Source organism: Pongo pygmaeus, chromosome 2, assembly GCF_028885625.2.
Source record: "Pongo pygmaeus isolate AG05252 chromosome 2, NHGRI_mPonPyg2-v2.0_pri, whole genome shotgun sequence".
Classification (NCBI taxonomy): Eukaryota; Metazoa; Chordata; class Mammalia; order Primates; family Hominidae; genus Pongo; species Pongo pygmaeus.
In genome coordinates, this window is record NC_085930.1 from 181,433,232 (window position 1) to 181,459,689 (window position 26,458).

General features: G+C 42.3%; 1 protein-coding gene across 11 annotated transcripts in view; it reads left to right on the forward strand.

Annotated features, from left to right (window-relative positions):
- Positions 1 to 26,458, forward strand: part of FNDC3B (fibronectin type III domain containing 3B) — a 361,515-nt gene that overhangs the window by 266,291 nt on the left and 68,766 nt on the right. For all 11 annotated transcript variants that reach the window (XM_054482960.2, XM_054482961.2, XM_054482962.2 and 8 more), the window contains 4 exons: positions 1,982 to 2,120; positions 5,457 to 5,510; positions 23,589 to 23,713; positions 25,167 to 25,341. In XM_054482960.2, coding sequence (XP_054338935.1) covers positions 1,982 to 2,120; positions 5,457 to 5,510; positions 23,589 to 23,713; positions 25,167 to 25,341 — 493 coding nt within the window. The remainder of the gene's footprint in view (positions 1 to 1,981; positions 2,121 to 5,456; positions 5,511 to 23,588; positions 23,714 to 25,166; positions 25,342 to 26,458) is intronic.

The window sequence follows — 26,458 nt, forward strand, 5'->3', positions numbered from 1 at the left end:
GTTAGATTAATTTATTTGTCCCGTAGAGTCTTCCACAAGTATGAATTTGGCTGACTGCATCTGTGTTGTGTTGCTTAATATTGTTCTCCTGTCCTCTATATTTCCCATAAAGTGATGAGGATGAAGAGGTTTAATCAGATACAGGTTCAGTTTTTCTGCCAAGACAGTTTTATAGGTAGTGACATAGTCCTTTATTAGGAATGCATGGTGTCTGGTTGTCTCTTTTTGTGATGGTCATTGCCTGTATCCTTTAATTCATAGGTGGCTCTAATACTTCAGAACATTATGTTTTTGCACACTGCCACCACACGCACACACATACACATGTGTCTTGGGTCAGATGCAACCCATGAGTCACCTGTTGGAGAATTCTGTGTATCAAAGTTCAGGCTTGAGCCCTGCCCATGTCTGGAACATGTTGTGATTCATTTAAAGTAACTTACTCCCAGTGAGCCCATCCTGACAGGGAAATGATCTTACCAGATCTACCATTTAGTTTTATATTATCACGTGCCTACTTACAGTGCATGCAAAAAGGACCATTTCCTTCATCGGAAGTTGGATGGAGAGCATCCTAATGATAAGCATTATTTGTTTGGATCAAATTTCATGCTGTCCTCCCATAAAGCAAATAAATCAAATATGTAATATGTGTGTATTTTTATCTTTTGAGGTACAAAGTAGACATATCTATTAGTGCCTTTGACGTATGGCCTCTATGAATTTTTCATGATGGGCTTTGTGGAGAAATGACTTTGAAAATCACACACGCAATTGGGACCTATCTTCCGTAATGTTGTTATCTTTACCTGTTATTTGTGTTCATTGGGTAGAGCTAAGGGAAGTGGATTGTGGTGTTTAGAGAAACATGATTGCAGGATGAACAAGGGGAATAGGCAATACCGTATACTGGTTAGACTTCCAGGGATGAGTACCATTGATCCAAATTTCTAGCTGTGTGTCCTTGGGAAATTTACTTCATCTCTGTGTTTCCTTCTGTCTGCAATGGGTAATAAGATTTCCCTACCTCAGAGAGGGTGGCTATAAGAATTTAAGGGCTCAATATCTATTTGCCAACTCTATGAATAGTTTAATCCTTGCATCTGTTTTAGGCAGCAAAGGCTTCTTTGTTTTTGTTGTTGTTTTTTAAGAGTACATTTTGAATTTTGAAAAAATAAATTCCCAATATAAAAAAATGGAATAGTAGGAAGATGATAAAAATCAGCATAGCCCTATTTTATGCTATTTGAAGAGTGTGGCATTAACAGCATGTTCTATGCTTTTTCTTCATGGCTTCTCTGGAGAAATCAGGCACATATGTTGCAGTGTTGAGCCAAACATTTTAGTGTACAGACCGAACATCTTTAATCTTGGCTTCATGTATAAGAGTTAAATATTCACATGGATTAAACTGTACCTGAACATTGTTTTTGTTGAATTAGAGAAAGTCACACTTGTTAGCTTCTGTGTGAAACATCCCTAGTTTTACATAAATGTGTACAGTATTAAATGTAGTTCAAAGATGTTATCTACCCTGTTTGTACTTTTATGCTTTCTCTCCAGTCTGTGGACTCTTATTACTGTTTCTTTTGACTTTTTATCCAGCTCTTAACTCTTAGCCTTTTTCCAGATAAAGTCAATCAGAGAGTAGCTCATGGGTTTTCAGAACGTATATTTGGAGATCATTCTGGGGGTTAAGGTTTATTTTCTTACTTAGAATAATCTCTTCTAGTCAGTAGATCCTGCCTATCTTGAAATGGAGCTGGGTGGCACACACTGAGACAAATACCTGTTGGGATGACTGTCCCCTGTTAACGCTAACCATAGGTCAGGACAAGACCAACAGATAAGAGCAAGAGCATGATACTCACTCCGTAAGAAATTCTGTTCATCTACAGAAAGCCTTAGGGTGAAACAAAGATAAGAATCCTGGTCTTCTATGATGAGTCACTGCCACTGACTGTGTCTGTTTTGTTTTCAGGGTGTATGCCATGTACAATTCTGTAAAGGGATCCTGCTCCGAGCCTGTTAGCTTCACCACCCACAGCTGTGCACCTGAGTGTCCTTTCCCCCCTAAGCTGGCACATAGGAGCAAAAGTTCACTAACCCTGCAGTGGAAGGTGGGTAGCGCACAGCATCAAGAATCGTCTCAATTTAAAAATTAGCCAGGTGTGGTGGCACGTGTTTCTAGTCCCAGCTACCTGGGAGGCTGAGGAGGGGGGATCATTTGAACCCAGGAGTTTCAAGGCTGCAGTGAGCCATGATCACGCCACTGCGCTCCAGCCTGGGCAACAGAGAAAGAGTCTCGTGTTAATATAAGGTCAGTCTATAGCCATTTGAAATATTTTTTAGCATGACTCCAGTTTTGTGATATGTTTGGTTTTGTGCATAGTAAGTATGTGCAACCAATTGTTATATCAAAAGTTATTTCTGTAAGAGTTGGGCAAAGGCGTGGGAGGAGGGAACTGCAAAATCTAGCTTTAGCTTTTTTTTGCAACAGTATTTTCTAAATGTCTTCAGGTCATAAGCAATACGTATAAGTGATTTAGGTACTTAAAATACCTACATCTTATCACTTTCTAATAGTCTAGTTCATTTCAACAAACATTTGAGGACTTTAGCAAAAAGCTTTTATCAAGAAAGATTCAGAGATAAAGTAGTTTTATGGCCCTTTTGGCTTCTTTCAGTGGTGATACTGAAATGTTTAATATATAAAACAACCTAGAACATTTAGTGATCTAAAGTATGTTAGTACTTCATGAAGTTTCACTACTTAGGCCATACATCAGTCAGGATTACTAATTATTTAAGAAAAAAAGACTGAATTATATATTTTCATGAAATACAATTCACTGGCTAAAAATAGCTGTTACCAAAGAGAGATCATATTGCCCCTTCCTCAAGAGGCATCACTAGCTTGTTAATCATAGTTGTGTTTGTGAGAAAACAGTGGATTGTTATCAATCTCTATTGTAGTTATTTCTCTACATCAACATTTTCTCTACATCAACATTTTAAAATATAATTTAAAATGTAAAATAGATGGAGGTAGAGATAAAGATTTAGGGTTTAGGGGGAGAATGCTAATGTGTGAAAGAAAGAAAATGGCTACGAAGATCCATTATTAGTGAAGAAATATTTTATCTTTTCATTTCTGGCCCAGAGTCAGGTTGATCTAGGGAGCTGATGAAAGCAATTGAGAGTAGTGGTTAGCAGCAAAGCATGGGCCTCAGTCGATCCCTCTCAGGTGGGCAGCTGCATTCTCATAGCCAGTGGCCAGCATTGAGTGTGTTACTTGGACAAAAGCAAAGTTTAAACTGGCTTAGAATCTGAACTATTTTATTTTCCTTCCTGGCTTCCAGGGATAATCCAGGTCAGTGATTCCCCACCTTTTCAGAGTTTTAACACCCAACTGGCATCATTGTTTAATTCCTTGGAGTATACACATCCATTTAAAAAATGTGCTCTATATTTACACATATATATGTAAATATATTTTTGTAAGGAAAGAATTAAAATCCATTTTGTTTGGAAAATATAAGAACTCGTCTTTAGCTTACCTGAGGGATCCCGGGGTCTTATAAACTTAAAGTTGGGAATCACTGATGCATAGTCTGCTTAAAACCTGGATGAATTTCAGGTCTCAGGCAGACCAGCAACTTCAAGAAAGAATTTTCTTATTAGGAGGAAAACGTTTCACATTTTCTTTCTCCCTTTCCTCAATTGTGAATCAGAAACATACTCTTGTTCCATTCAGTCATGTACAAACTTGAAAGTTCTGGATTTAGTTCAGTTTTCATTTAAATGTCCTTAGAACAGATTCCCTGATCAAAGTGCTCCAGGTGGGGGCACAAGGAGAGGGGAACATTCTCTGGCTGCCAGTCTGTCCTTGAATCCACAAAGACGCTGAAAGCACTAAAGATCTGACATCTTTTTGTTCGTCAACAACAGTTATTACTTACACAGGAGATAAAGGCAAAAGAAAAACCTAAGTCAGCGTACCCACCCTCAAGGAATTAAGGGACTAGTAATGGGGTAGGATATCATCAAAGAAACTACCAAAGAACAGTTTTTTTTAGAGTTCTCATCTTAGAGATGGGTTCTCATCTAAAACTTTGATTTTGTCAGTTATTTATAACTTTAAATGCATCACTATCCTCTCCTCCAAATTGAGCCTGCAAGAGCCTAAAATAACAGTTTAGGACTTAGAGCACTCTCACCTAAGATCTGAGTTCTGGGACTCAGAGATTGTGTGACTCAAAAGAGAGAAGGAAGGGAAGGAGAGGGAGAAGAATTTCATTATTAATTTAACTACCATTTACTGGGCCCCTGAGGTTTTATTACTAACCATAATAGAGCAATAACAACTGTTTACTGAGTGCCTTCTATAAAACTGGGTAGTTTAGTAGGTGATTTACATATTCTCCCAATTATTTATGATATCTGTCTATTCTTGGAACATGAAATTAGTTGTTGATATTGATATTAAACAGCTAGCACCAGACTACATGTGACAAACAGCTGAGGCAGGATTCAGATACATCTCAGGGGAAGCTGAGCTGCCTTTTGCCAGGGGTAAGGCACTGTGCTGTTTGTTGGGCTCTTGCTCTTTCCTAGGGAAGAGTCGGCCCTAGCATGTTTTTGAAGTGGGAGACACGATCTGACTCCTCTTCCTGGTTGCTTCCCCCAACTTGTAGTTCCACTGTCTCTCTAGATCTGTCTACCCTAGTGCTCCAAGAGACCCCACTGCGACATCACTTGTAGCTCTTGGAATCCTGAAAAACATTCTTTTCTCCAGAGTTCTTTACTTCCCTTCCCATTGTTAAAAACCCGCTTTCTCAGTGAAGCAGATCTCAGCATGCTTTTTAAGAGGAAAGCAAATGATGAAACTTCCCTCTGCTAACGTATGAAGGGTGAATAGCCTCTAGTGATCTGTCCAGAGGATCACATTTTTTCCCCATTTTTTAAAAAGAGGAACCTTAATGTCGCTGATGGCTTTCTAATCTTAAGTACTTTTAAAAAATTAAAAAGCTGTATGTGGGATGTTACAAAAAGAAAGGCTTGACTGTGCTCCACCAGACCTCCAGCAGTGCCTGTGTTTCTCAGCTGCCTTGTTCTCACTCTATGCTTGAATTCAAAGTCCCTCTTCAAAGTCCTATCCCCAGAGGGAGTAGCGTACCATGAGCGTGTAAAAAGGGAGAGGTGGTGGTGGTGGTAGGCAGGTTTGGCTATTTGGGGAGTATGATTTATTCATAGTGGGGACTCTCTCTGCAGTTGAGGTATGTCAAAGTTAGTGTATGATGATGATTGACCAAGGAATACAGGAACCTTCAGCTTTATCCCCCTGAGCGGGGAAGCACAGGACTATCACAGACACTGTATGTGGGCCAGGTGGGTAACTCATAAGTTTTGTCTGTGAACAACTTTCTCTAATCTCATGTTACTATTTTTTTTAGGCACCAATTGACAATGGTTCAAAAATCACCAACTACCTTTTAGAGTGGGATGAGGTAAGCTTATTTTCATATTCACCCATCTAAAACATCATTTCAAAAACAAAATTACTGAACAAATGCCATCTTATTCTTTTATAAGACATGCTAAACACAGAAAAAAGGAATGCTAGTAGAGAAATTTAAATCAATAGTTATTGACTATGGAAAATGAAGTTAGATTGAAGTAGTATTATGAGTTGTGTATTGAAATATATGTACCTGGCTTATTTGCAAGCACTACTGCTGAAAGAAAAAAGTGCGGTCTTACCTATTTTGGATCTCCAGTGTCTAGCCAGCCAATAATTTGTATTAAAAATTGACTGCTTTGTCATCTTGACTGCTTAGATGATTTTGATAAGGTAAAACACTGCCGCTTGGAAAGCATAATTTGCTTTTCCTTTTTGAATGCCATGTATGTACTTTGGTGTTGCACTGTTGAGTGGCCTCGGAGAGCAGAGCAGTGCATAGAAGTCACATTCCACCCATGTGCGAGTGCCCTGTGGGTTAGAACGTCCTGTATCAGGTGCCCTCCTTGCTGTTCATGTCACCAGAGGCCCTTGGAAGGTATCTATGGTGGAGTGTCCTTATTCTCAAAGCCACTGTGTGCCGACTGGTGGACCTAGTGCATTTCTGGCCTAGCTAACTCTACACACAGAATCTCAGGCAGAAAACACTTGACCTAGAAGCCTTTCATTTCTAAAAAGCAACTTTAAGCCGGGTGCGATGACTCACGCCTGTAATCTCAGCACTTTGGGAGGCCGACGCGGGTGGATCACGAGGTCAGGAGATCAAGACCATCCTGGCTAACACGGTGAAACCCCGTCTCTACTAAAAATACAAAAAAAAAAAAGAAAAAAAAATTAGCCAGGCGTGGTGGCGGGTACCTGTAGTCCCAGCTACTCTGGAGGCTGAGGCAGAAGAATGGTGTGAACCCAGGAGGCGGAGCTTGCAGTAAGCTGAGATTGTGCCACTGCACTCCAGCCTGGGCGACAGAGCAAGACTCCATCTGAAAAAAAAAAAAAAAAAAAAAAAAAAAAGCAACTGTACTTTTTGTTCCTGTAGATCTTAATTGTATTTATTCATTTACCCCCACTTTTTGCTTTCTCTGGTTGAGAAATTGGCCAAGGATTTTAAGAATAAGAAATGTGGAATTTGGGGAGAAATGCAAGTTAGCTAGCCTTTGTGACTTAAATTTGGAGAGATTGAAAGATTTAGAACTTAGACTTAGGCAAAAAGTGACTTGGCAAGTGTGGAAAAATATTTTAACCAAATGTAAAATGAAAACTGGATGGAATTCCCATGATGAAATTTTGATGTGAAAGAGAGGTCCGTCATCACTTTCTGCAGAAGCATATTTTCCCATCTGGGTTGCATCTGAACAGCTAGAGTTCCAAGTTACCAAAAACAACCGTCTGTTGTTCTTAGGATCGTTTCAAATAGCTTATACATGGCAGGTTGGTGAAATCTCAGCCTTAACTCGTACATTCTACAGATTAGGTGGATTTCATTTTAAGGTGGTTTAATTAGAAAGTGAAACCACCTCTCCAGCCCTTAGAGGTTTTTATAGTCAGTCGGGAATGTTGGAAAGGAACTCGGATGACCTGTGAGCATATAGTAACATCTTCCCATCTCTCCCTCTTTAAGGACAGGTGACCATTTAATGAAAGTCTCTTTTTATGTGTTTATTTGTTGCACTCACCTTGTTTTTTCTCATGTCTCGAGGTTCACCAGTACAGAAAAGGCATTTTTTTTTTTCAGATATCTTCTTAAGGCACTGTGTGTGTATGTGCGTGCATGCACACACTCGTGCATGCATATGAATCCTGTGTTTTTTTACTGCTTCTCTGCCTAGGACCATGAGTTCCTAAGCTAAGGAAGGCCAAAAAAGTTGAATACATACCTCAGTGGGAAACCTCCAAAGAAAACTTGGGTGCTGCAGGAAATGGTAATGGTGGCTCAGTTGCTCATCCCTTCCCTTAGAATTTGAAATGAGAGTGTCGTAGCTGATGATGCTGAGAGGAAGGATGCCACAGCCTCTGCTGAAATGGGACAGGCCATGTCTGATGGCTTTTTATGTTCAGCATGGTCCATTACAGGCTAGCGGTCAAAACATGTTAAATGGCTGAGTTTTGCCCTCTACCTTTCTCCTACTTGATCTTCTTCTAACTTTTCCTCTCACTTTTCTTAATTCTCTGCCCTCTTCTTTCCCCTTTTTCTCTCCCACCTTCAAATTCCTGCTGGTATCAGCTCTGTTGAGCTTTGCTGAAGATTCCAGGTTAATCGACTCTCATCCACCATGGATCTTTTGCCAACACGGGAATCCTTTTACATTCTGTGGCTTAATGTCCACTTTCTAGACATCTCCTGCCCCCTCAGTTCTAAGGAGCTCCCTTGCCTTTGGGTGCAACGAGCTTCCTGGCAGGAGAGGATAATTGAAAGAACACCAAGATTAGGAAATACGGGTTCTTTTCTGAGTTTTATGCTGGGCAGCTTGACCTCTCTGGTCCTTAGTTTTTTCCATCCGTGAAATGGTGAATAGATTAGTTCACCAGCTTGTGTGCATTTACATTATTTATGCTCTCACAAAACAGATTATTTAGGATTGTCTCTTCTGACAAGAGAATATTTGGAATCATTTTCACTGTTGTTTGGCCTGTTCATTAATTATTTCAGCATTTATGGAGCGTGCTCCTCGGTAGTCCACACTGCACATTGTCCTATGAGGGATCTGTGACGTAGTAAAGATAACTATGATAGCTATGATAGCTGAAAAAGCAAACGTACGCCTATCCTCTTGTTGTGCTTTTAAACAGACACAAATAAAACACATGTTGCCATATGCTTCTCAAATTGTTCTGTCCAGTAGCTTCTTTGCTTTGTATTATACCCCTCTCATTTCCCATCCCCTTATAAAGATGAAAAAATGGTGCTATCGGGTTTCCTGGCAATGAGAATTCAAGCAGTAGTAACAAGTTCATTCCTGCCTGTCCTGTCATTTCAGAAGTGAAGTTTCTGACAGAACAGTCTGGCAGTCTGTGTTTCTAAATTTAGAGCTAAGTTGAGGATCAGTAGCACTCTTGAGAGTAGCTCACTTGGGTTGGTCTTTGGGTCCCACATTCCTATGCTATATAGCTTCAAGAAGGAAACAGGAGAAGAGCATCTGGTCTGCAGGAAGTGTGAACACATAAGGCTCTGGCCATCCCTCTGAATCCTTCTGCTGGTAGTTTCTACAGCCAGGTGCATCTCTCTGGTACCAGGACTGTTTCCAGACTCTGCCTTAATAGAAGGCAGTGAGGCAGGAGAATGGGAAGTGGATGTTTTGCTGGAATCACCCTTTCCCCATCCCTCCCCTCTCTAAGAGCCACAGCTCTCCCCTCCTCTCCTCTTCAAGGATATCTGCTCCAGCCACACACCCATAAACCTGTCTGCCATCCAGGGGGCTGAAGAAACAAACTTAGATTGCAGAAAGTTTTTGAGGTGCACAGAGACAGAAATCACTGCCTGAGAGTGAGACAGTGCTGCTCAGAGTCTTGAAGAAGGTTGTGTTCAGTCATAGCACTCTTCCCTATCTCTGCTCTGGCACCTGGTCTGAGAATCATGCCTTTGAGGTGAGGTTGCCTCATCTCCATATATGCAACCACTAATGTCCAGGTATCCCCTGCAGCCCCATATTTTTATTACGGTATAACAGCATGGATTAGAGTTCCAGAATACTTTAGTCTTTTGTTGTTTGTAATTACCTTTGCAATAAAATGAGTAGAGTAAAATTTTGAAAGTGTTGGTTAAACAAGAAGACAGGGCATCAAGCCCAGCTTTCATGCCTCTTTAAAAAAGTCTTTCATGGAAAAAGAGCAGCAGCCTTTATTTCTGCTGAGATTAGGAATGCTGTCCTGAGTTGACCTTCTTGGGAAGATCCACCTTAATCAGCAGCTAACTATATGTTGGGCTCTGAAGTACAAGGGCAGGTGGAACCCTAATGTGGGGCAGAAAACAGAAACGCATTACAGTACAGGGGAAATCTGATACACCATCTCTCCTCTCTTAAATTCACTGTCATTAATTTTATATCACTGTAGCATAGAATTCACTTGGAAATTACTCATTAATAGTTCTATACTAGGGTTAACTGCCTGTTATTTCTCCATTAATAACTAACTAGACAACATCTTAATTTTTAAATCAATACAAGAAGTTACTATGACTATGAAATGGTAATTAGCAGCTAAAAATGGAATTTACAGCCAGGTGCGGTGGCTCACGCCTGTAATCCTAACACTTCAGGAGGGCGAGGCGGGTGGATTGCCTGAGCTCAGGAGTTCGAGACCAGCCTGGGCAACACGGCGAAACCTCGTCTCTACTAAAATACAAAAAATTAGCCAGGTCTGACAGTGGATGCCTATAGTCCCAGCTACTCGGGAGGCTGAGGCAGGAGAATTGCTAGAACCCAGGAAGCAGAGGTTGCAGTGAGCCGAGATCGCACCAGTGCACTCCAGCCTGGGCGACAGAGCGAGACTCGTCTCTGAAAAGAAAAAAAAGGAATTTACAGGTGTCATTGGCTTTTCAGCTGTGGCCTTCAGGTTCGATTTTCACCTGAAACAGGTCAGTTTTTATTACTTGAGAAGGTGTGGCCATTCCTTGCCAAGTTCCCTTGTGGTGACTCGTGAGCTTTAGTGTTTAGAGCCATGGGGTTTAATAACTGACCCTGCATTTTTGTAGATTTTTAGCCGCTTTCCTCCTTCAGGAGACACCCCATTATGAGCAGAAAGGCAGAAGGTCATTTTCAAGTTTTTTTCACTTGAACGTTAGATGAGTCACATCACATTTTTATTTCACAGTGTCCCCGCCCCTGTGTTTACACTTTAATCTACAAGCACTTGTCATTCTGATGGGTAGCAGAAAGCAGATCAGAAGCTCCTAAAAAGGAGCTTGTTTAACAGCAAAACAACGGCTAGATGCTAGATTTTTCAAGGTATAATAGGTTCTTTCCACAATGGAGAATCAGTGAGAGGGGGAAGGCGGACATCATACTTGAGATACTATACCCATTGGCTGCACCCACACTAATCCCTTTGACTGCCTGTCTTTTTTGGGCACCCTTCCAAGCAAGCCCTGCATTGCTTCTCTTTTTCTTCTTCTTTCTTCTTTTTTTTTTTTTTTTTTGAGATGGAGTATCTTGTTGCCCAGGTTGGAATGCAACGGCACAATCTCAGCTCACTGCAACCTCTGTCTCTCAGGTTCAAGCGATTCCCCTGCCTCAGCCACCTGAGCAGCTGAGATTACAGGCGCCCCCCACCACGTCCAGCTAATTTTTATATTTTTAGTAGAAACGGAGTTTCACCATGTTGGCCAGGCTGGTCTCCAACTCCTGACCTCAGGTGGTCCACCCAGCTCGGTTTCCCAAAGTGCTGGGATTACAGGTGTGAGCCACCATGCCCAGCCCTGCTTCTTTTCTTGATGACATATTACTATCTAGCGGAGGTGGGAGTTTTTCTCTAGAAGAAGCTATGGGAGAAGGATTGAGGATATAGAGGGCTCTAGGTTAGGAAAGGGCTTTTAGGAAAAAAAAAACTAGGAACCTCTGGGTTGAGTCGTTCATAAATGTCTGCCCAGTCTGTTTTAACGTTCCTAAACAGATCGTGATCTGGCCTTATTCTTGTAAACTTGAGTAAAGGAGTGAATTTTAATGGGCAAATAAGAACTTTTTATTTTAGAAAAAATTAGTTCCATAAAGAAAGTATTTATGCAAAGTTGGCTGTTTTAAGTTCTGCCTTAAGATATTGTTTTAATTTGAGCCATAGAGAATGCTAACTGGTGCTGCTGCAACTGTCAGAACAAATACAAGTCTCCTAAGATCTTGCTATGAATATGTGGCATGGATTCATATTGATGATATATATCAATGATATGATGTTTATCTAAAGAAACCTGAATTAGTCGTCTCAGCTTTGTCTCTGTCTTTGTCTATTTTGTGCTGCTGTAACAGAATACCTGAGACTGGTTACTTTATAAAGAACAGAGATTTATTTCTTACAGTTCTGGAGGCTGGGAAGTTCAAGGTCAAGGACTTGTATCTGGCAAGGGCCTTCTTGCTGTGTCCTCCCACAGTAGAAGACAGGAGGGCAAGACAGCATAAGTGTGAGAGAGGGAAGGGGACCAAACTTGTCTTTTTATCAGGAACCCATTCCCGTGATAACAAACTCACTCTTGTCAAAATGTCAATGCATTCGTGAGGATGGAGCCCTTGTGACCTAATCACCTTTTCAAGGAAAAAAAAAGTGACCACCTCTCAACATGTTGCATTGGGGATTAATTTTCTTTTTCTTTTCTTCTTTGTTTTTTTTTTTTTGAGACAGAGTCTTGCTCTGTCACCCAGGCTGGAGTGCAGTGGCACGATCTCGGCTCACTGCAACCTCTGCCTCCCGGGTTCACGCCTTTCTCCTGCCTCAGCCTCCCGAGTAACTGGGACTACAGGCACCTGCCACCATGCCCAGCTAATTTTTTGTATTTTTAGTAGAGACGGGGTTTCACCGTGTTAGCCAGGATGGTCTCGATCTCCTGACCTCGTGATCCGCCCGCCTCGGCCTCCCAAAGTGCTGGAATTGCAGGCGCGAGCCACCACGCCCGGCCGGGGATTAATTTTCTAACACATAAACATGGGGGACACATTCAAACCATAACAGTTTCTAGTTACTCGTGGTACCCCAAGCAGGTAATTTAATGCCTTAGCCTCGGCCTTTCCACTGGAAAAATAGTGTCAGTTATCTCACGGGTACGTTAAGACTGAATGAGATAAGTTGGACAACAGCCGATTCAGTGTAACGATTGTTCCATATTGTTGATATAAGTTTACCTAAGCAGATGCTAAGATCTGAGATAGGGAAAGTCAACAATTAGAACGATCATGTATAAGGAATATGACATTCTTCTGTCAGGAACTTAAGAGCCTTGAGGTTTATGTCACTTGTTTGAACTAAATAAAAACTGATGTTAGTGCTATCGATGGATGTTAACTTGCTATTAGCCTAACTTCTGGACATGACATGCAGGGCACAGAATAACCAGAAAAAGCGCTTTGTGGGAATGTGACTACTGGAGTTCCCAAAAACCTTCCTCACTTGTGACCCAGCTAGCCCAAAAGGAAGTTCACATCTGGATACACAGAATAACCAGAAAAAGAGCTTTGTGGGAATGTGACTACTGGAGTTCCCAAAAACCTTCCTTACTCATGACTCAGCTAGCCCAAAGGGAAGTTCACATCTGGTTTCCCTGGTGACTAATGAGCCAACACAGCTGTAAAACACAGTGGACTCAGAATGAAACAAATGCCACAGAAATCAGGGGAAGCATAATTAAAAGTTGAGAGAGGAGAAAAGGCCAGCAGCAGGTGGAACCCATGTCCCTGGGGAGCCATTAGCAGGTCAGGCCAGGCCAGGCCAGGCAGGCCCAGCAGTCCTGTCACAGAAACCTCCTGAAGCAGGTGGCCAGCCCCAGATTGCAGCTTCTTGGACTTCTGTATCATTCAGGAGGAACCTTGTTTAGGGATTGAGTTGGCCCCGTAGAAGATAATCAATAAGAGATTAATTAATCAGACTCCTGCTTAGCTCAAGTGTTGAATAGTTCATATGGATGATCTCTCATAATCCTTCTGAGTGAATTTGCACAAACCTTTTCTGGTTAGGTAACAACTGTTCTGAGAATGAAGGGAATGGAGCAGCCACAAGCACAGTAATTTACTAGGTCCCCCAGCATGGATGAAGAGAGCTCCCTGAGAATTTGCTTGACTCCAGCTCTCTAAGGTGCACTGCCTTAGGGTGGACGGTGTGTTGGTTGGTTCCATGACAAAAACCAGGAAGGTCAGCTTTCATTCCCCTGCCCAGGCCCACATGCACTTTGGTCATTCTTGGCAGCTGTGGGGATTGGAAAGTGGGGTTCTAAGTTCATTTTGGCTCTGTCCATCAGAGACCATCTTTCACATGAGTGCCCACTGCCATGTCTTACAGTTGTTTCAGAAAGCCGAGAGAATTGCTGCCCCACTCTAGCTGCTATTGAAGGAAACTAAGCCAGGAAGGATTGAATAACTCACAGGCATCTTTAGGTGCCACTTCATGATTAAAAGGAGCCCCCTCTTTTAGGGACCTCAGTCTCAGACATCCACACACCTGTAGCAGATTCTCTGCCTTCTCTCTTTTACCATTTCTCGCATGTGTACATGATGAGATTGTGTGTTTGGGAAGCAAACTTGATGTGGAGCTTCTTGCTGAGGCTAAATTATAAATCTTCTCTTGGTTCCTGACACCTGATTTGTCAACTCGCCTTTGTCGTGGCTCCTCATCGCAAGCTGGCTCCTCATCGTGGCTCCTCATCGCAAGCTGCCTTGGGCCTTCACTAGGTGAATGGACCAACCCCATCCATCCCTTGGTTCATTTGTAAATTGTACTAACAGCCTGTTCTGAAATTAGGCCCTCGGATCCCTTCCTCCACCTTCCCTGAGACAGTCTTAACACATCGATCCCCTCAAAGCATTTGACAACAGATGAACCTCAATATTTGGAGAAATATATAGGAAAATTTTCTTTGTGCGTTTGTTTAAACCAGAAGACCTAGTGATCATCCTTGGCTATTTCAGGCAGCCAAGCCTCCCCTCTTACAGAAAAACTAATGTGCTGAGGGATAAAATGCCTCCCTGTTTATTTGGTAACATGGAACCACAAATCATCCCACCCACCTTTCTTACCTTTGAAACATCCTTTGTGCCAGAGAGTGCAATAAAATGAAAGAGGTGTCCCTGGGGGAAGAGTGGGGTTTGGCACGAGGAACTTCTGAGTCCACCCAAATGCGGAGCGTCCCTCCCTCCCTGTTAGGAGCCTCTCATATATGGTTATGCTGAACACATATGTGCTCTTTTATTTCTGAAGCCAACATTTATCTTTGATGTTGCCTAGGATCAGCCAGTGCTGGAACAGCTTCTAAATATAGACACTCTAGCAGACTAAATCTTAGAGCCTGGCCGTAGTTCAGTTCTCCAGTGCAACTCTATTTTTTATGTATCGTTGCAGTTTCTGACAGGTTGAACTATACTATTAACAGAGAATGGCCAGCCCAGAATCCTTCAGCCCATGTCTGGATTCAGCAGCCGTGGGCCACAAGCACATGACAACTGATAACCAGCTTCATGGAACTTATTTAGCAGACAGTTACCAAACCTGGTAAGAGCAGCTCAGGAAGGCAGCAGGCATGGCTGTGGAAGAATCTGAAAGAGGCCAGGCGCAGTAGCTGACACCTGTAATCCCAGCACTTTGGGAGGCCGAGGCAGGTGGATCACCTGAGGTCAGGAGTTAGAGACCAGCCTGACCAACATGGTGAAACCCTGTCTCTACTAAAAATACAAAAATTAGCCAGGCGTGGTGGTGCACACCTGTAATCCCAGTTGCTTGGGAGGCTGAGGCAGGAGAATTGCTTGAACCTGGGAGATGGAGGTTGCAGTGAACCGAGATTGTTCCACTGCACTCCAGCCTGGGCGACAGGGTGAGACTCTGACTCAAAAAAAAAAAAAATCTGAAAGAGAAGGAGGACAGTGGAAAGATACCACATATCAAGAAAACATCAGGAGGAGTAAGTCACAAGACCAAAGGGAGAAAATTCACCATGAATTCCAGCATCCTTGTGTTGGCCATTCTTAATCTTGTGCCAGGAATGAAGTAGTTATAAAGAGGAACAGGAAGTATCGTTTCCAATCTATTAATTTAAAAGCAGTTGAAAATATCAGCCAGCTTCATCTATTAGTGCCAGTAGTGTTGGAAATACCCACTTCTAGTGTTGTTAGTGCCAGGATAATTAGAAATGTTAGCCAGAGCAGCCACAGCCCCCACAGTCTACGGAATTACACTGGCAGGAAAACACTGTAGCCTGAATTAATTGGAGTGTGTGTGAGTTACATGTATAGAATGGGCCAGGAGTTGTGTTCCTTAATGGGAAACCAGCCCATTTAGAGGATTCATCTTCCCAAGTACTGAGGAAAGCTTTATGAGGATACTAAGTTAGTAAAGAAGAAAAATTAACTTGAAAAAGTTCTTTTGTTGTTGTTTTCAGTCTTTCAACTACACACTTTTACAAATCAACACAACAAATATATTTTTAAACATACTCTAAATATTAGTTGCATTTTACGATCTTAATCAAATACTTTTTATATACTTAGCTGCCAGTTTTCAAGTAGGTAGACCATCTGTAAATTTGTTTCTCCACTGGAACTCTTATATGTTTGTAAACAGATACCCAGAGAGAGAGGTGGAAAGCTGGTTACATGAGGAAGTCCTTTGAAATGTTATTTTATTTGTTGACTCCTGTGGTTTTAGGCTATGTCATACCTAAACTGTCCCCTAGAGACCATTGCGTGTCTGGATTTAAAAATCTCCCAAGAGTTCTCTAAGTTTGGGATAGCATTATTAAAAGTCTTATTTCGATCTAAAATGTGATTCTGTAAGATGAAGTAACTGCATAGCCATTGATTGGCAATTTTGGTTGATCTTCATCGTCTAGGAGTCTGGTTCTATTTTTAGCTTATACAAAAATAACTTTTAAAATTATTCAGAGAGGTCCTTACTTTGGTGGATGGCTTTGAAAGAAAAGGCACGTACTAAGTGCATGTAGAAAATAGGACCCGTCATCTGTTACACATTTATTTTGTTTTTGTTTTTGTTTTGTTTTGAGACAGGGTCTTGCTCTGTTGCCCAGGCTGGAGTGCAGTGGCACAGTCTCAGCTCACTACAGCCTCTGCCTCCCGGGTGCAAGCAATTCTCCTGCCTCAGCCTCCCGAGTAGCTGGGATTACAGGCATGCATCACCACACCCGGCTAATTATTGTATTTTTGTATTTTTTTGTTTATTATTTATTTATTTTTTATATTTTTTTTTTAGTAGAGATGGGGTTTCACCATATTGGCCAGGCTGGTCTCAAACTCCTGACCTCAGGTGATCCGCCCACCTTGGCCTCCCAAAGTGCCAGGATTACAGGTGTGAGCCACCACGCCAAGCCAGACATTTATTTTGTATGCTAGCATGCACATTACATTCCCCCACCTTCTAGCTGTTTACAGTGTAGGAGGAATTTATAAAAGTTTGCAGAAATTCAGAGGGGTAAACTTCATGCTATAAACATATATAGACATCAAAATAGATGAATGTAATATTGCATAACAAATTACCCCAAAACTTAGAGGCTTCAGACAATCACTTTCTTATGCTTGTGGATTCTGGGTTAGGGATTTGGACAGGGCACTGGGGAGTGGCATCTCTGTGCTCTATCATATTTAGAGTTTCAGCGAGGAGGGCTCATTGGCTGGGGACTGGAATCTTCTGGCAGTGTCTTCACTCACAAGTCTAGCATCAGTGCTCACTTTGGACTGGACCTGTCTGGGGCTCTTCACATGGCCTGGGGCTCCCACACAGCGTGGCAGCTTCAGGGTAGTGAGAATCGAAAATCAGGTGTCCCAGCAAAAGTCAGAAGCTGTAACACCTTTCCAGACCCAGCCTTGGCTTCATTTCCACTCCAGCCTTTTGGTTACAAGAGAGTCACAAGACCACCCACATTCAAGGGAAAGGGACATAGACTTAGACTTTGTTTCTCAATGGATAGGGAATCAGATAATTTTTAGACACGTTTAAAGTAACCACTTGTGGTATAAGACTTCTCTTGTCTCCTTTTGGTCCTGAGAAACCATTAACAAATATTTTTTTCTTTATCTTTGTATAGCACATACAGTTTTTTAGGTACTATAACCTAAGACTGTTAGATATAAGGTCATATACTTTAAAAGTACAACGTAACTTTTTCCTTTCCCTGATTCTTTTCTGAGTATTCCGGAGACAGGGAGGGGGGGGAAAATGTGTACCCAGAAATACAGTGACAGGATGGGCCTCATACCTCATAGCCAGTGCTACTCAGCCAGCCAGTGAGACATGCCTCAGTGGCTCTCAAATACCAATCTTCTCAGCAGATGGAAGAGATCATTCTGCCTGCTCTCTTAGTGATAAGGGCAGGGAACCCAAACAGACTGTTTATTTCCAGTTAATGTCTCTGCCTCAGTTGTACTTGAAAAGCAGGATCGTGTATTCTGTTCCCTCAGGTAACTCATGATAGTGCAGCAAAGTGTTTTAGTTTTTGTTTGTTTGTTTGTTTTTTGCAGGGAATATAAATGTATTTAAAATCTTTAACAGGTAGTTTTCATTTTTTAACTACAAATTTGAAAGAAATTGAAAAATATTCAAGTAGATAGTAAGGGGGTAAAAGAAAAAATAAAGATGTTCCTTAAAATATTTAAAATATTTTTTGTTTATAATTTATCCCCAAATTTCATTTTAGAGAATGGCAGAGCTGGACATGGTAGCTCACACCTGTGATCCCAGCACTTTGGGAAGCCTAGTTCAGGAGGAAGGATAGCTTGAGGTCAGGGGTTCGAGATCAGCCCATCTCTACCAAAAAGAAAAAAATTGAAAATTTAGCCAGGTGTGGTGGTGCATGCCTATAATCCTAGCTACTCAGGAGGCTGAGACAGGAGAATCCCTTGAGCCCAGCAGTTTGAGGCTACAGTGAGCTATGGTCTGTTTGTACCACTGCACTCTAGCCTGAACAACAGAGTGAGACACCTTGTCTCTCACAAAAAAAAAAAAAAAAAAAAAAGAATATTTGGAAACAGTATTTCTCCCTTGTGGGGGAAAAAGAAAAAGTCTTTGTCCCTGAGATTATGATCACATCTTGGAAATGTTTTCAGGGGTTGATCATTCTCTGCTATGTAGCCACATAGTGCTTTTTATATACTCTCCAAGCTCCCTTCTCTTGCCCCTGTTTTTCTGTGTTTGGAGCCTTTCATAGTCTGGCTAAAAGTTGGAGGTTATTGCCATTCTTCAGAATTTAGCAGGACCCTGTAGGAAGAAGAACAACATCTAGACTCCCATTGTTATTAGGACTTGAAACCAAAAATGTATGGCCCTTCTAAAAAGTGAGTGAGGGTGAGGATGAAGCAAAGGGGAGGCAGATGCTCATAGAGTATGTAATATTCTAAGCGTTATTAGGCTGGGACTTCCCCCCAAAGGTGATGACTTCCTTTAGTATGTGAATCTCAAAATGAAAGAGGCACCCCCCAGGTTCAGATAAATGAGGTGTCCAGTTTAGGACAGGTGAACTCTGTGGTAAGAGTTATGATGACATCAGGTCTGCACAAGGCACGCTGGACGGAACAGAGAGTAGGACGATCCAGTGGTGTCTGGAATGTGGATAATACGCAATGTATTTCTGTTTGATGACTAGAAAGGAGAAAGAGGTAAAGCTGGGATCCCAGGCTTGGGAAGGGCTGATCTGATGCATGCTGTGAATATGAGTCGACTTACTGGTGAGCCAAGTCCTTTCCTGGAGAGCAGTTTTGACCAGAAGTGGTAGACAAAACACCCTCGTCCCTGGTTGGAAAACATTACCCCAGGGTGATGAATTGGTGCTCTCAGGCTAGGTCTGGGTGTGGAATGAAGGATAGATAAGCAACAACTGTGAATTAGGTTGAGTGTGAAGAGGAACACTCAGCTTGCGAAAGGAAACAACCCACGTTTGCAGTGCGTCATCCTGCGCCAGATTGAGCACCTCGAGGTTTATCTGCACACAGTTGGTTTGTACTCCAAGATTTCTTCACATTGTAGTAAAGATTAACCTTGCCCTTGAATGAACTTGGTCTGAGCTGCAGAAACAAGCATTTGGGCATGCCCAAGATTGCAAAATGGAAACAAGCCAGTGAACCCTGAAAATCTGCCCTTTTTTGGCTCACAGACACTGGCAGTAGAAAGTTAGGCCAGAACTGGCTGGAGTTATATTGGTTCGTGTCCAGTGAGGTCAGTAGCCCATTGGCTAGGTCTGTTCCAGAATGACCAATGGTGCTCACTCTGACCGGTTTCTCTAATTCAGGCGAAGTGTCTTTTCCATCCCCCACCGAGAACAGGGACTCCAGTCTCACCGTAGAGGTTCTGATCCTGACTGCTCATGTTCTGCGAACCTGACCCACCAACGCGCAGAGAAGTGGAGTGCAGCTGGGAGTCTCTTCCCTCAGCCCTGTGGACCAGCTGACTCCCAGGCCCTGGCAGCCGCTTTGAAAGCTCTTACTCTCCTCTGTGTGACACACCACAAGTGGCCTAGCAGCCCTAGCTGGCTAGGATTAGGCCTAGGTCATGGCTGTCCCTGCTGCCTGTGTTTGACCAGATCATTGATGACAACAGGTCTGAAAAGTGTCAGGATGCTACCCATTTCTATTACAGCCATATTTTAGTAGGGAACTTTGAACAAGGCTGAATTTAAATTATTAAAAACTAAGTTTCTGAAGTCAAGTCAGTGTATCTCAGTAATCCTGTGTAGTCTAAATTAGATTTTTTAAAGGCGGGAACGTGCCATAGATTATAATCTCTCAAAATCTCTGGGAGCTAAACAGCCTATAAAATATGAAAGTTGTCATTTACCGTCTCTAAAACTTCGCTGACAGGAATGATTTGGATATACTTAACTTCTGATAAACAATGATAAACATTCACTTTATCACTCCTGTCAGTTTGTATGAATCTTTCAATCCTCTAAAGCATTAGCTCTTTTCTTTTTTAACTCCATTTCTGTCAACAAGAACAGGAAAATGTTTTGTTTATAAATGCTATTTGCAACCTGGGACCCGTCTTGTTTTATGAACAGATTCTCCAAATCTTCTATGCCTTTGAACATGGACTTACTCTACTCGAATGCTTAAGCTCCAGAGCCGTCCGAGAGCCTGGCGCAGTAGACAGACCAGCATGCTGGCATCGGATCACTGGAGCCAGTGGCCTTCTCCAGTTCACTTGTTAACTTCTCAGCTGCAGATCACTTTTGTACTGCAGTGACTTTTGTGAACATTAATTCTTTTCTTTCCAGATATGCATTTTATTTTATTTTATTTTAGAGACAGAAGCTCGCTCTGTCGCCCAGGCTGGGGTGCAGTGGCGTGATCTTGACTTACTGCAACCTCTGCCTCCCAGGTACAAGCAATTCTCCTGCCTCAGCCTCCCAAGTGGCTGGGATTACAGGCATCTACCACCCCTCCCGGGTAATGTTTTTGTATTTTTAGTAGAGATGGGGTCTCACCATGTTGGCCAGGCTGGTTTCAAACTCCTGACCTCAAGTGATCCACCTGCCTTGGCCTCCCAAAGTGCTGGGATTACAGGCGTGAGCCATCACACCCGGCCCAGATATGCCTTTTATATTAAACTTCATGTTATACATGAATATGTTCATTTATTCAAAACTTCTCTCATGTCTGAAATATTTTAACCTACTTTCCCTTGTTTTTGTTTTATTCTCAATGACTTCTAAAAATTCATCAATAAGCCTTAATTCTTTAACTGTCAAATATTTGTATTCTTACCTCTACAGACTCTACAGATAATGCTTCCAAAACTTAATTCCCAAGGTTTTAACAACTCTGGATCTTTCTAGATGTCCCTAAGTTTATGCACATAGTAGTACATCCTGGAAGTTGTTATGATAGAAAGTTTGGCATGCTTTCTCTATATGGGTTGGAGTTTATTTAGCAGTTGTTCCTGATTTTAACAGTTGTTCCTGACTCCAAGATTTCTTTTTTGTTTGTTTGTTTTTGAGATGGAGTCTTGCTCTGTCGCCCAGGCTGGAGTGCACTGGCGCCATTTTTACTTCTTTCACAAGTCGAATTTTTTTAAATCTTAGCAATATGGGAATACGTCTTAAAGGTCACACAGTGCCCCTTCTCCTAATTCTTTAGTGAGCCCGAGTGCTCTGGCTCTCTTAAAAGTCATTTCTCCCCTTTGAACCCTCCCCACTCTTTTTCTCGTTTGAGCCACAAACAGTCTGGTTTCTACTGTATTAAATAAAGCAAATTAACCTATTAAGAGAGTGACTTTTTTTTACTGGCTACAGTTCTAAGCACAAGAAAAGGGGAAAGGAGACCAAATAAAGAAATAGGAAAAATTAGGCATTGAAGGGGAGCCAACACGGGGTTTGGAAGGGATGAGACCTTCCGCCATGGCAGGATGTGCCTTTCTTGCACTGTTTACTCTGAGTTCAGAAATAGAGGAGGAAAGAAGGTAGATCATGCCACAGCCTGAAATGGATACGACACATACCAGGGCTCCCACAGAGTGTAATCGGATGCTGGGTGTAATTATTCAAGTGTATGCATATGAATATATCATCTTCCTCAACCTCAACACTCAAGGTTGAAGTAAGCATAGTGTGTGACATGCCAGCCACATAGTGAGTTCACTCAAGGAGCAACTGAGAAATGTCAGGCTTTACTTGCTGCACTCCCCCAACTCAGCCGCCAAGTTGCACCTGAATGCACCTTGAATGAACCCTTGATAAAATGAACTTTCAATCTTAAAGACTGTTAGAACTCCCACTCCCTTCCATTGGGAAAGGCGCTTCCTGGCTGTAGGAGGTGGGTGGGGAAGGGGTTCCTTTGAGGAGGATGAATGTGGTGTGATTTTTTTTTTTGGGGGGGCGGGGCAGGGCAGGAGGACGGAATCTCTGTCGCCCACGCTGGAGTGCAGTGGCGCGATCTCGGCTCACTGCAAGCTCCATCTCCCAGGTTCACGCCATTCTCCCTCCTCAGCCTCCCGAATAGCCAGGACTACCAGCGCCCGCCATCACGCCTGGCTAATTTTGTTTTTGTATTTTTAGTACAGATGTGGTTTCACTGTGTTAGCCAGGATGGTCTCGATCTCCTGACCTTGTGATCTGCCCACCTCAGCCTCCCAAAGTCCTGGGATTACAGGCATGAGCCACCACGCCCGGCCGGTGTGGTTGTTTTTAATGTGTTTACCGTAGTGACAGTCAAGCTAGTGGTGTGTTCATTTTATTTTTCATTAAAACCACCTGGAATGTGTTTTAGTGGTATTTGGAGACCTGCTGAAAGGAAGGAGATGCTTAAATTTGTTTACGTAAAAAATGTGCTTGCTTTGTTTTTTGTAAAGTAAATTGAGAACTTCAGACACATTGCTCAAGGCTGTGGGCCTGTCCAATTAGAATGCTAAGATCCATTCAATGTTAGCATATGGTTTTCTTTTGCATGAACATGGATAAGATAGTAAGATAATGTGGATATGGGTAGGAAATATTCTAACAAACTACTGATAAGAGTATTACATGCCTCTGAGTATGGCATAGGACGGTTAGGCTTTTTTCTTACTTGTTGGACCTAATACGAGACCCCACTAGAGTGTTTTATTTTTACTTCAACGAATTTGAAGTATCATGTAAGGCTAGGAAGGCATTCAAAATACATTTCTAGCCTGACAAGAAACTTAGAGTGACTATAATATACATAGATTAATTCAACCAATGTTCCAAGTGGTTATCATTCACTTCTACCCTGCAAGCATTGATTGAGCTCCCAGTTTGTCCAAAGCACTGTTACGAGCAAAGCAGACGCGGACAAAATGATTCAAAGGTTTGTGACCAGTATCAGCGATCAGTGAAGAAACAACTCACCATCACTAGAATGTACTTGTGAAGGTATTGGAGGCCACTGCATGGCAAGAGAGATGCAGCTGGAGAGGGCCTTGTATGGCACACTCAGCTGCAGAGACGAGTCTTTAGGTGCTCAGGAGTTAACTGGGAAAGGCTGTGTATTTTCAGAGCCAGTGACCCCTCTGTGGATGCAGTAGACTCTTGGTTGATCAGGCTGGGCAGTTTGGGCCAATCCAAGTAAGGAGGAGGATCTTAGAAATTTGTGATCGTTAACTGGAGCATCGTCTTGTGCCTGAAAGGACCTTTTTTTATTTTATTAACCAAAAAAACCACTTTAGATATACCACAGGTACAGTAAATTACCTGTCTCAATTACAGAATTTTCTGTAGTGCCTTTATGTTAGAGATGAGATTTCATCGTAGAATGCTTTATTTGCAACATGGACACTTCCCTGTAAGTTTCTATTGTTTTGGCTCATTCAAACTAGGAAATGAAACAGTTATTCAAGATGTTCAAGATGCTCCTTCATTTAGGGTTATCTGTTTTTTGGTTTTTTTTTTAAGTATATGCATTGTTTCATTGTTTACTTTTAGGGAAAAAGAAATAGTGGTTTCAGACAGTGCTTCTTCGGGAGCCAGAAGCACTGCAAGTTGACAAAGCTTTGTCCGGCAATGGGGTACACATTCAGGCTGGCCGCTCGAAACGACATTGGCACCAGGTATGACGTTTCCTTGTCCTCTTGCCCTTCAGCCTTTGGATGGTGATCTTGAGCCTTCTTTTACATGACCGGAAGGCATGAGGAAGCCTGCTGCCTCCACACTAAATCAACTGGAGGTTTTCCAAGAGGGAATCCTAATCAGAGGAGAGAAGGCCTCCTTTAAGCTGGTGAATGTCACTGTGGCCTCTGCAGTCTTGGAAGCTGTATTGCAAAGGCCCCACTAGGGGTCTCTAAGAACCAAAGTGAAGATAGCAGTACAGATTTTGAAAGGAATTCCTCTTGGAGCTTTATTTTAGATCACATGCCTTTTTCTTTTATTACTTTAGACCAAGCTTTTCATTCAGTTGCCCTTTTTCAATTATGTGAGTGTTTCCTGGTACAAAGAAAGAGATGCTGGGCCGGCCATTGTTGTCAAGCCCAGGGCAGATACGGAATTGGAGAATACCTGGACTGTCTTAGAGGCCTCTAGTCTGTATGAGAAAGGCAAGAACGGGTGTACTGTAAGGTATCAATTGATTAAAGAGGCTTTGAAAAGACCGCGTTTCAATTGCACTTGCGGGGTAACTCTTGATTAAGGGAAAAATCTTTTTCTTTCATCACTGCTTGTTGAAATCTTCTTAAAGGTTTTGCACATCAGTGGTCCCCAACTCACTTTCCAACCTAAAGAACCTCTTTTTAACATCACAAAGTCTTGCAGACCTGCCTCCACCACCATTGTAGCCATTACAGTTTTAGAGTTCACTGGTTGAAAAAAATACCGATACAAAGCCTTCTATGGTTCAAGAATTTTTAAATGAATTGGAAGTATCCACAAACTTGCGAAAAACAGCACTGTATATATTTGTAAAACATTATTTCATCAACAAATATTTGTTGCTCACATTGATTTGAAGGCTTCTTGACCCGTAACTTGATAAACATTGCATTGTGCTATGCCTTCTTTCCAGTGCTTTTGAGGGGGAAAATGAATTCTTAAGTACAGTTGTCCTTCAGTTTCCACAGGGGATTGGTTTCAGGACTTCCCCCACCTCCCTGCCATGAATACCAAAATCTATGGATGCCCCAGTCCCTGATATAAAATGGCATAGTCTTTGCATATAACCTACACTCATCCTTCCCTCCTTAAATCTTCTCTAACTTGCTTATAATATCCAATAGAATGCCCACACGTCACTTCATTCACGTGGACTCAAGATGCAGAACCCAAGGATACAGAAGGCCAACTGTATATTGTCCTGTGACTTGGTGTGTGTGTCTAGTAGAAGATCATGGGGTGGGGGATGGGGAAGCTGAAGGTGGTTATAGGGAATATCACACACAGCATCCTTACCTGGCTTTGCTTACTCTACCTGCTAGGCTGAGTTGGGTAGTTTGCAGGCTGAGCCTTCCTCTTTTAAAATGCCAAGCCTCTTCACATGCTTTTAACTGTGTGCCTCACTTTCTTTCTCTACAGTGGTTACAGCCAAGAGGTGGTGTGCTACACATTAGGAAATATCCCTCAGATGCCTTCTGCACCAAGGCTGGTTCGAGCCGGTATCACATGGGTCACGTTGCAGTGGAGTAAGCCAGAAGGCTGTTCACCTGAGGAAGTGATCACCTACACCTTGGAAATTCAGGAGGATGAAAATGTGAGTTTTACAGATTTTATACTTCTCTGTGTTTTGTACAAGTCAGTATTACTATAGCTACCGGGCACCATGAAATTAGATTAACTGCATAAGTTCAAAGCCAAACTCTTTATTTCTACCTCTGTCACCACCACTACCAACACCAGCCTGTTCTTTCCCATCTCTGTAAATGACATTTCCATCCTTTCAGCTGGGGAAGCAAAAACTCTTGGAGTCATCCTTGATCCTATATATAATCAGAAAATCCTTTTGAATCTTCCTTAGAAATTATTTAGAAATAACCCATTTTTTATCTCCACAGCTACTGCCCTTTTATGAGCCACTCATCTCACCCGTGGATTATTGCAGTAACATAATATTGTTATTGGATTATAGCCTCTTAATATTCCTAACTTCATCCTTACTAGGCTTCAGTCTGTTCTCCATACAAAGCCTGGGTGGAGAACATCATCTTGTAAAATACAAATAGATCGTGTCAGCACCCTGTTCAGAATCCTTCCTATCTCAGTGCCTTCCCCTCTTTTTCAGAGTAAAATCCCTAGAGCTCTTACAATGCCCACAAGGTCCTGTGTGATTGGGCTCTCCATTACTGTCCGTGTTGCTTCCACTCACTAGTCTTACCAGCCTCTAGTCTGTTCTGTTTGTTTTGTTTTGTTTTGTTTTTGAGATGGAGTCTCGCTCTGTCACCCAGGCTGGAGTGCAGTGGCGTGATGTTGGCTCACCTCAAGCTCTGCCTCCCAGGTTCACGCCATTCTCCTGCCTCAGTTTCCCAAGTAGTTGGGACTACAGGCGCCCACCACCATGCCCGGCTAAGTTTTTTTTTGTATTTTTAGTAGAGACGGGGTTTCGCCATGTTAGCCAGGATGGTCTCGATCTCCTGACCTGGTGATCTGCCCTCCTCGGCCTCCCAAAGTGCTGGGATTACAGGTGTGAGCCACCGCGCCCGGCTAGCCTCTAATCAGTTCTTTAAACACACCATGTGTGCTGTGGCCTCAAGGCCTTTGCAGTTCTGCCTTCTGGCCAGAATGCCTTTCCAGATGTCTTTGACTCCCTTCCCTCATTTTCTTCGGGTCTATTCTCATATGTCATTTCTTTGGACAGTCCTTCCCTGATCACC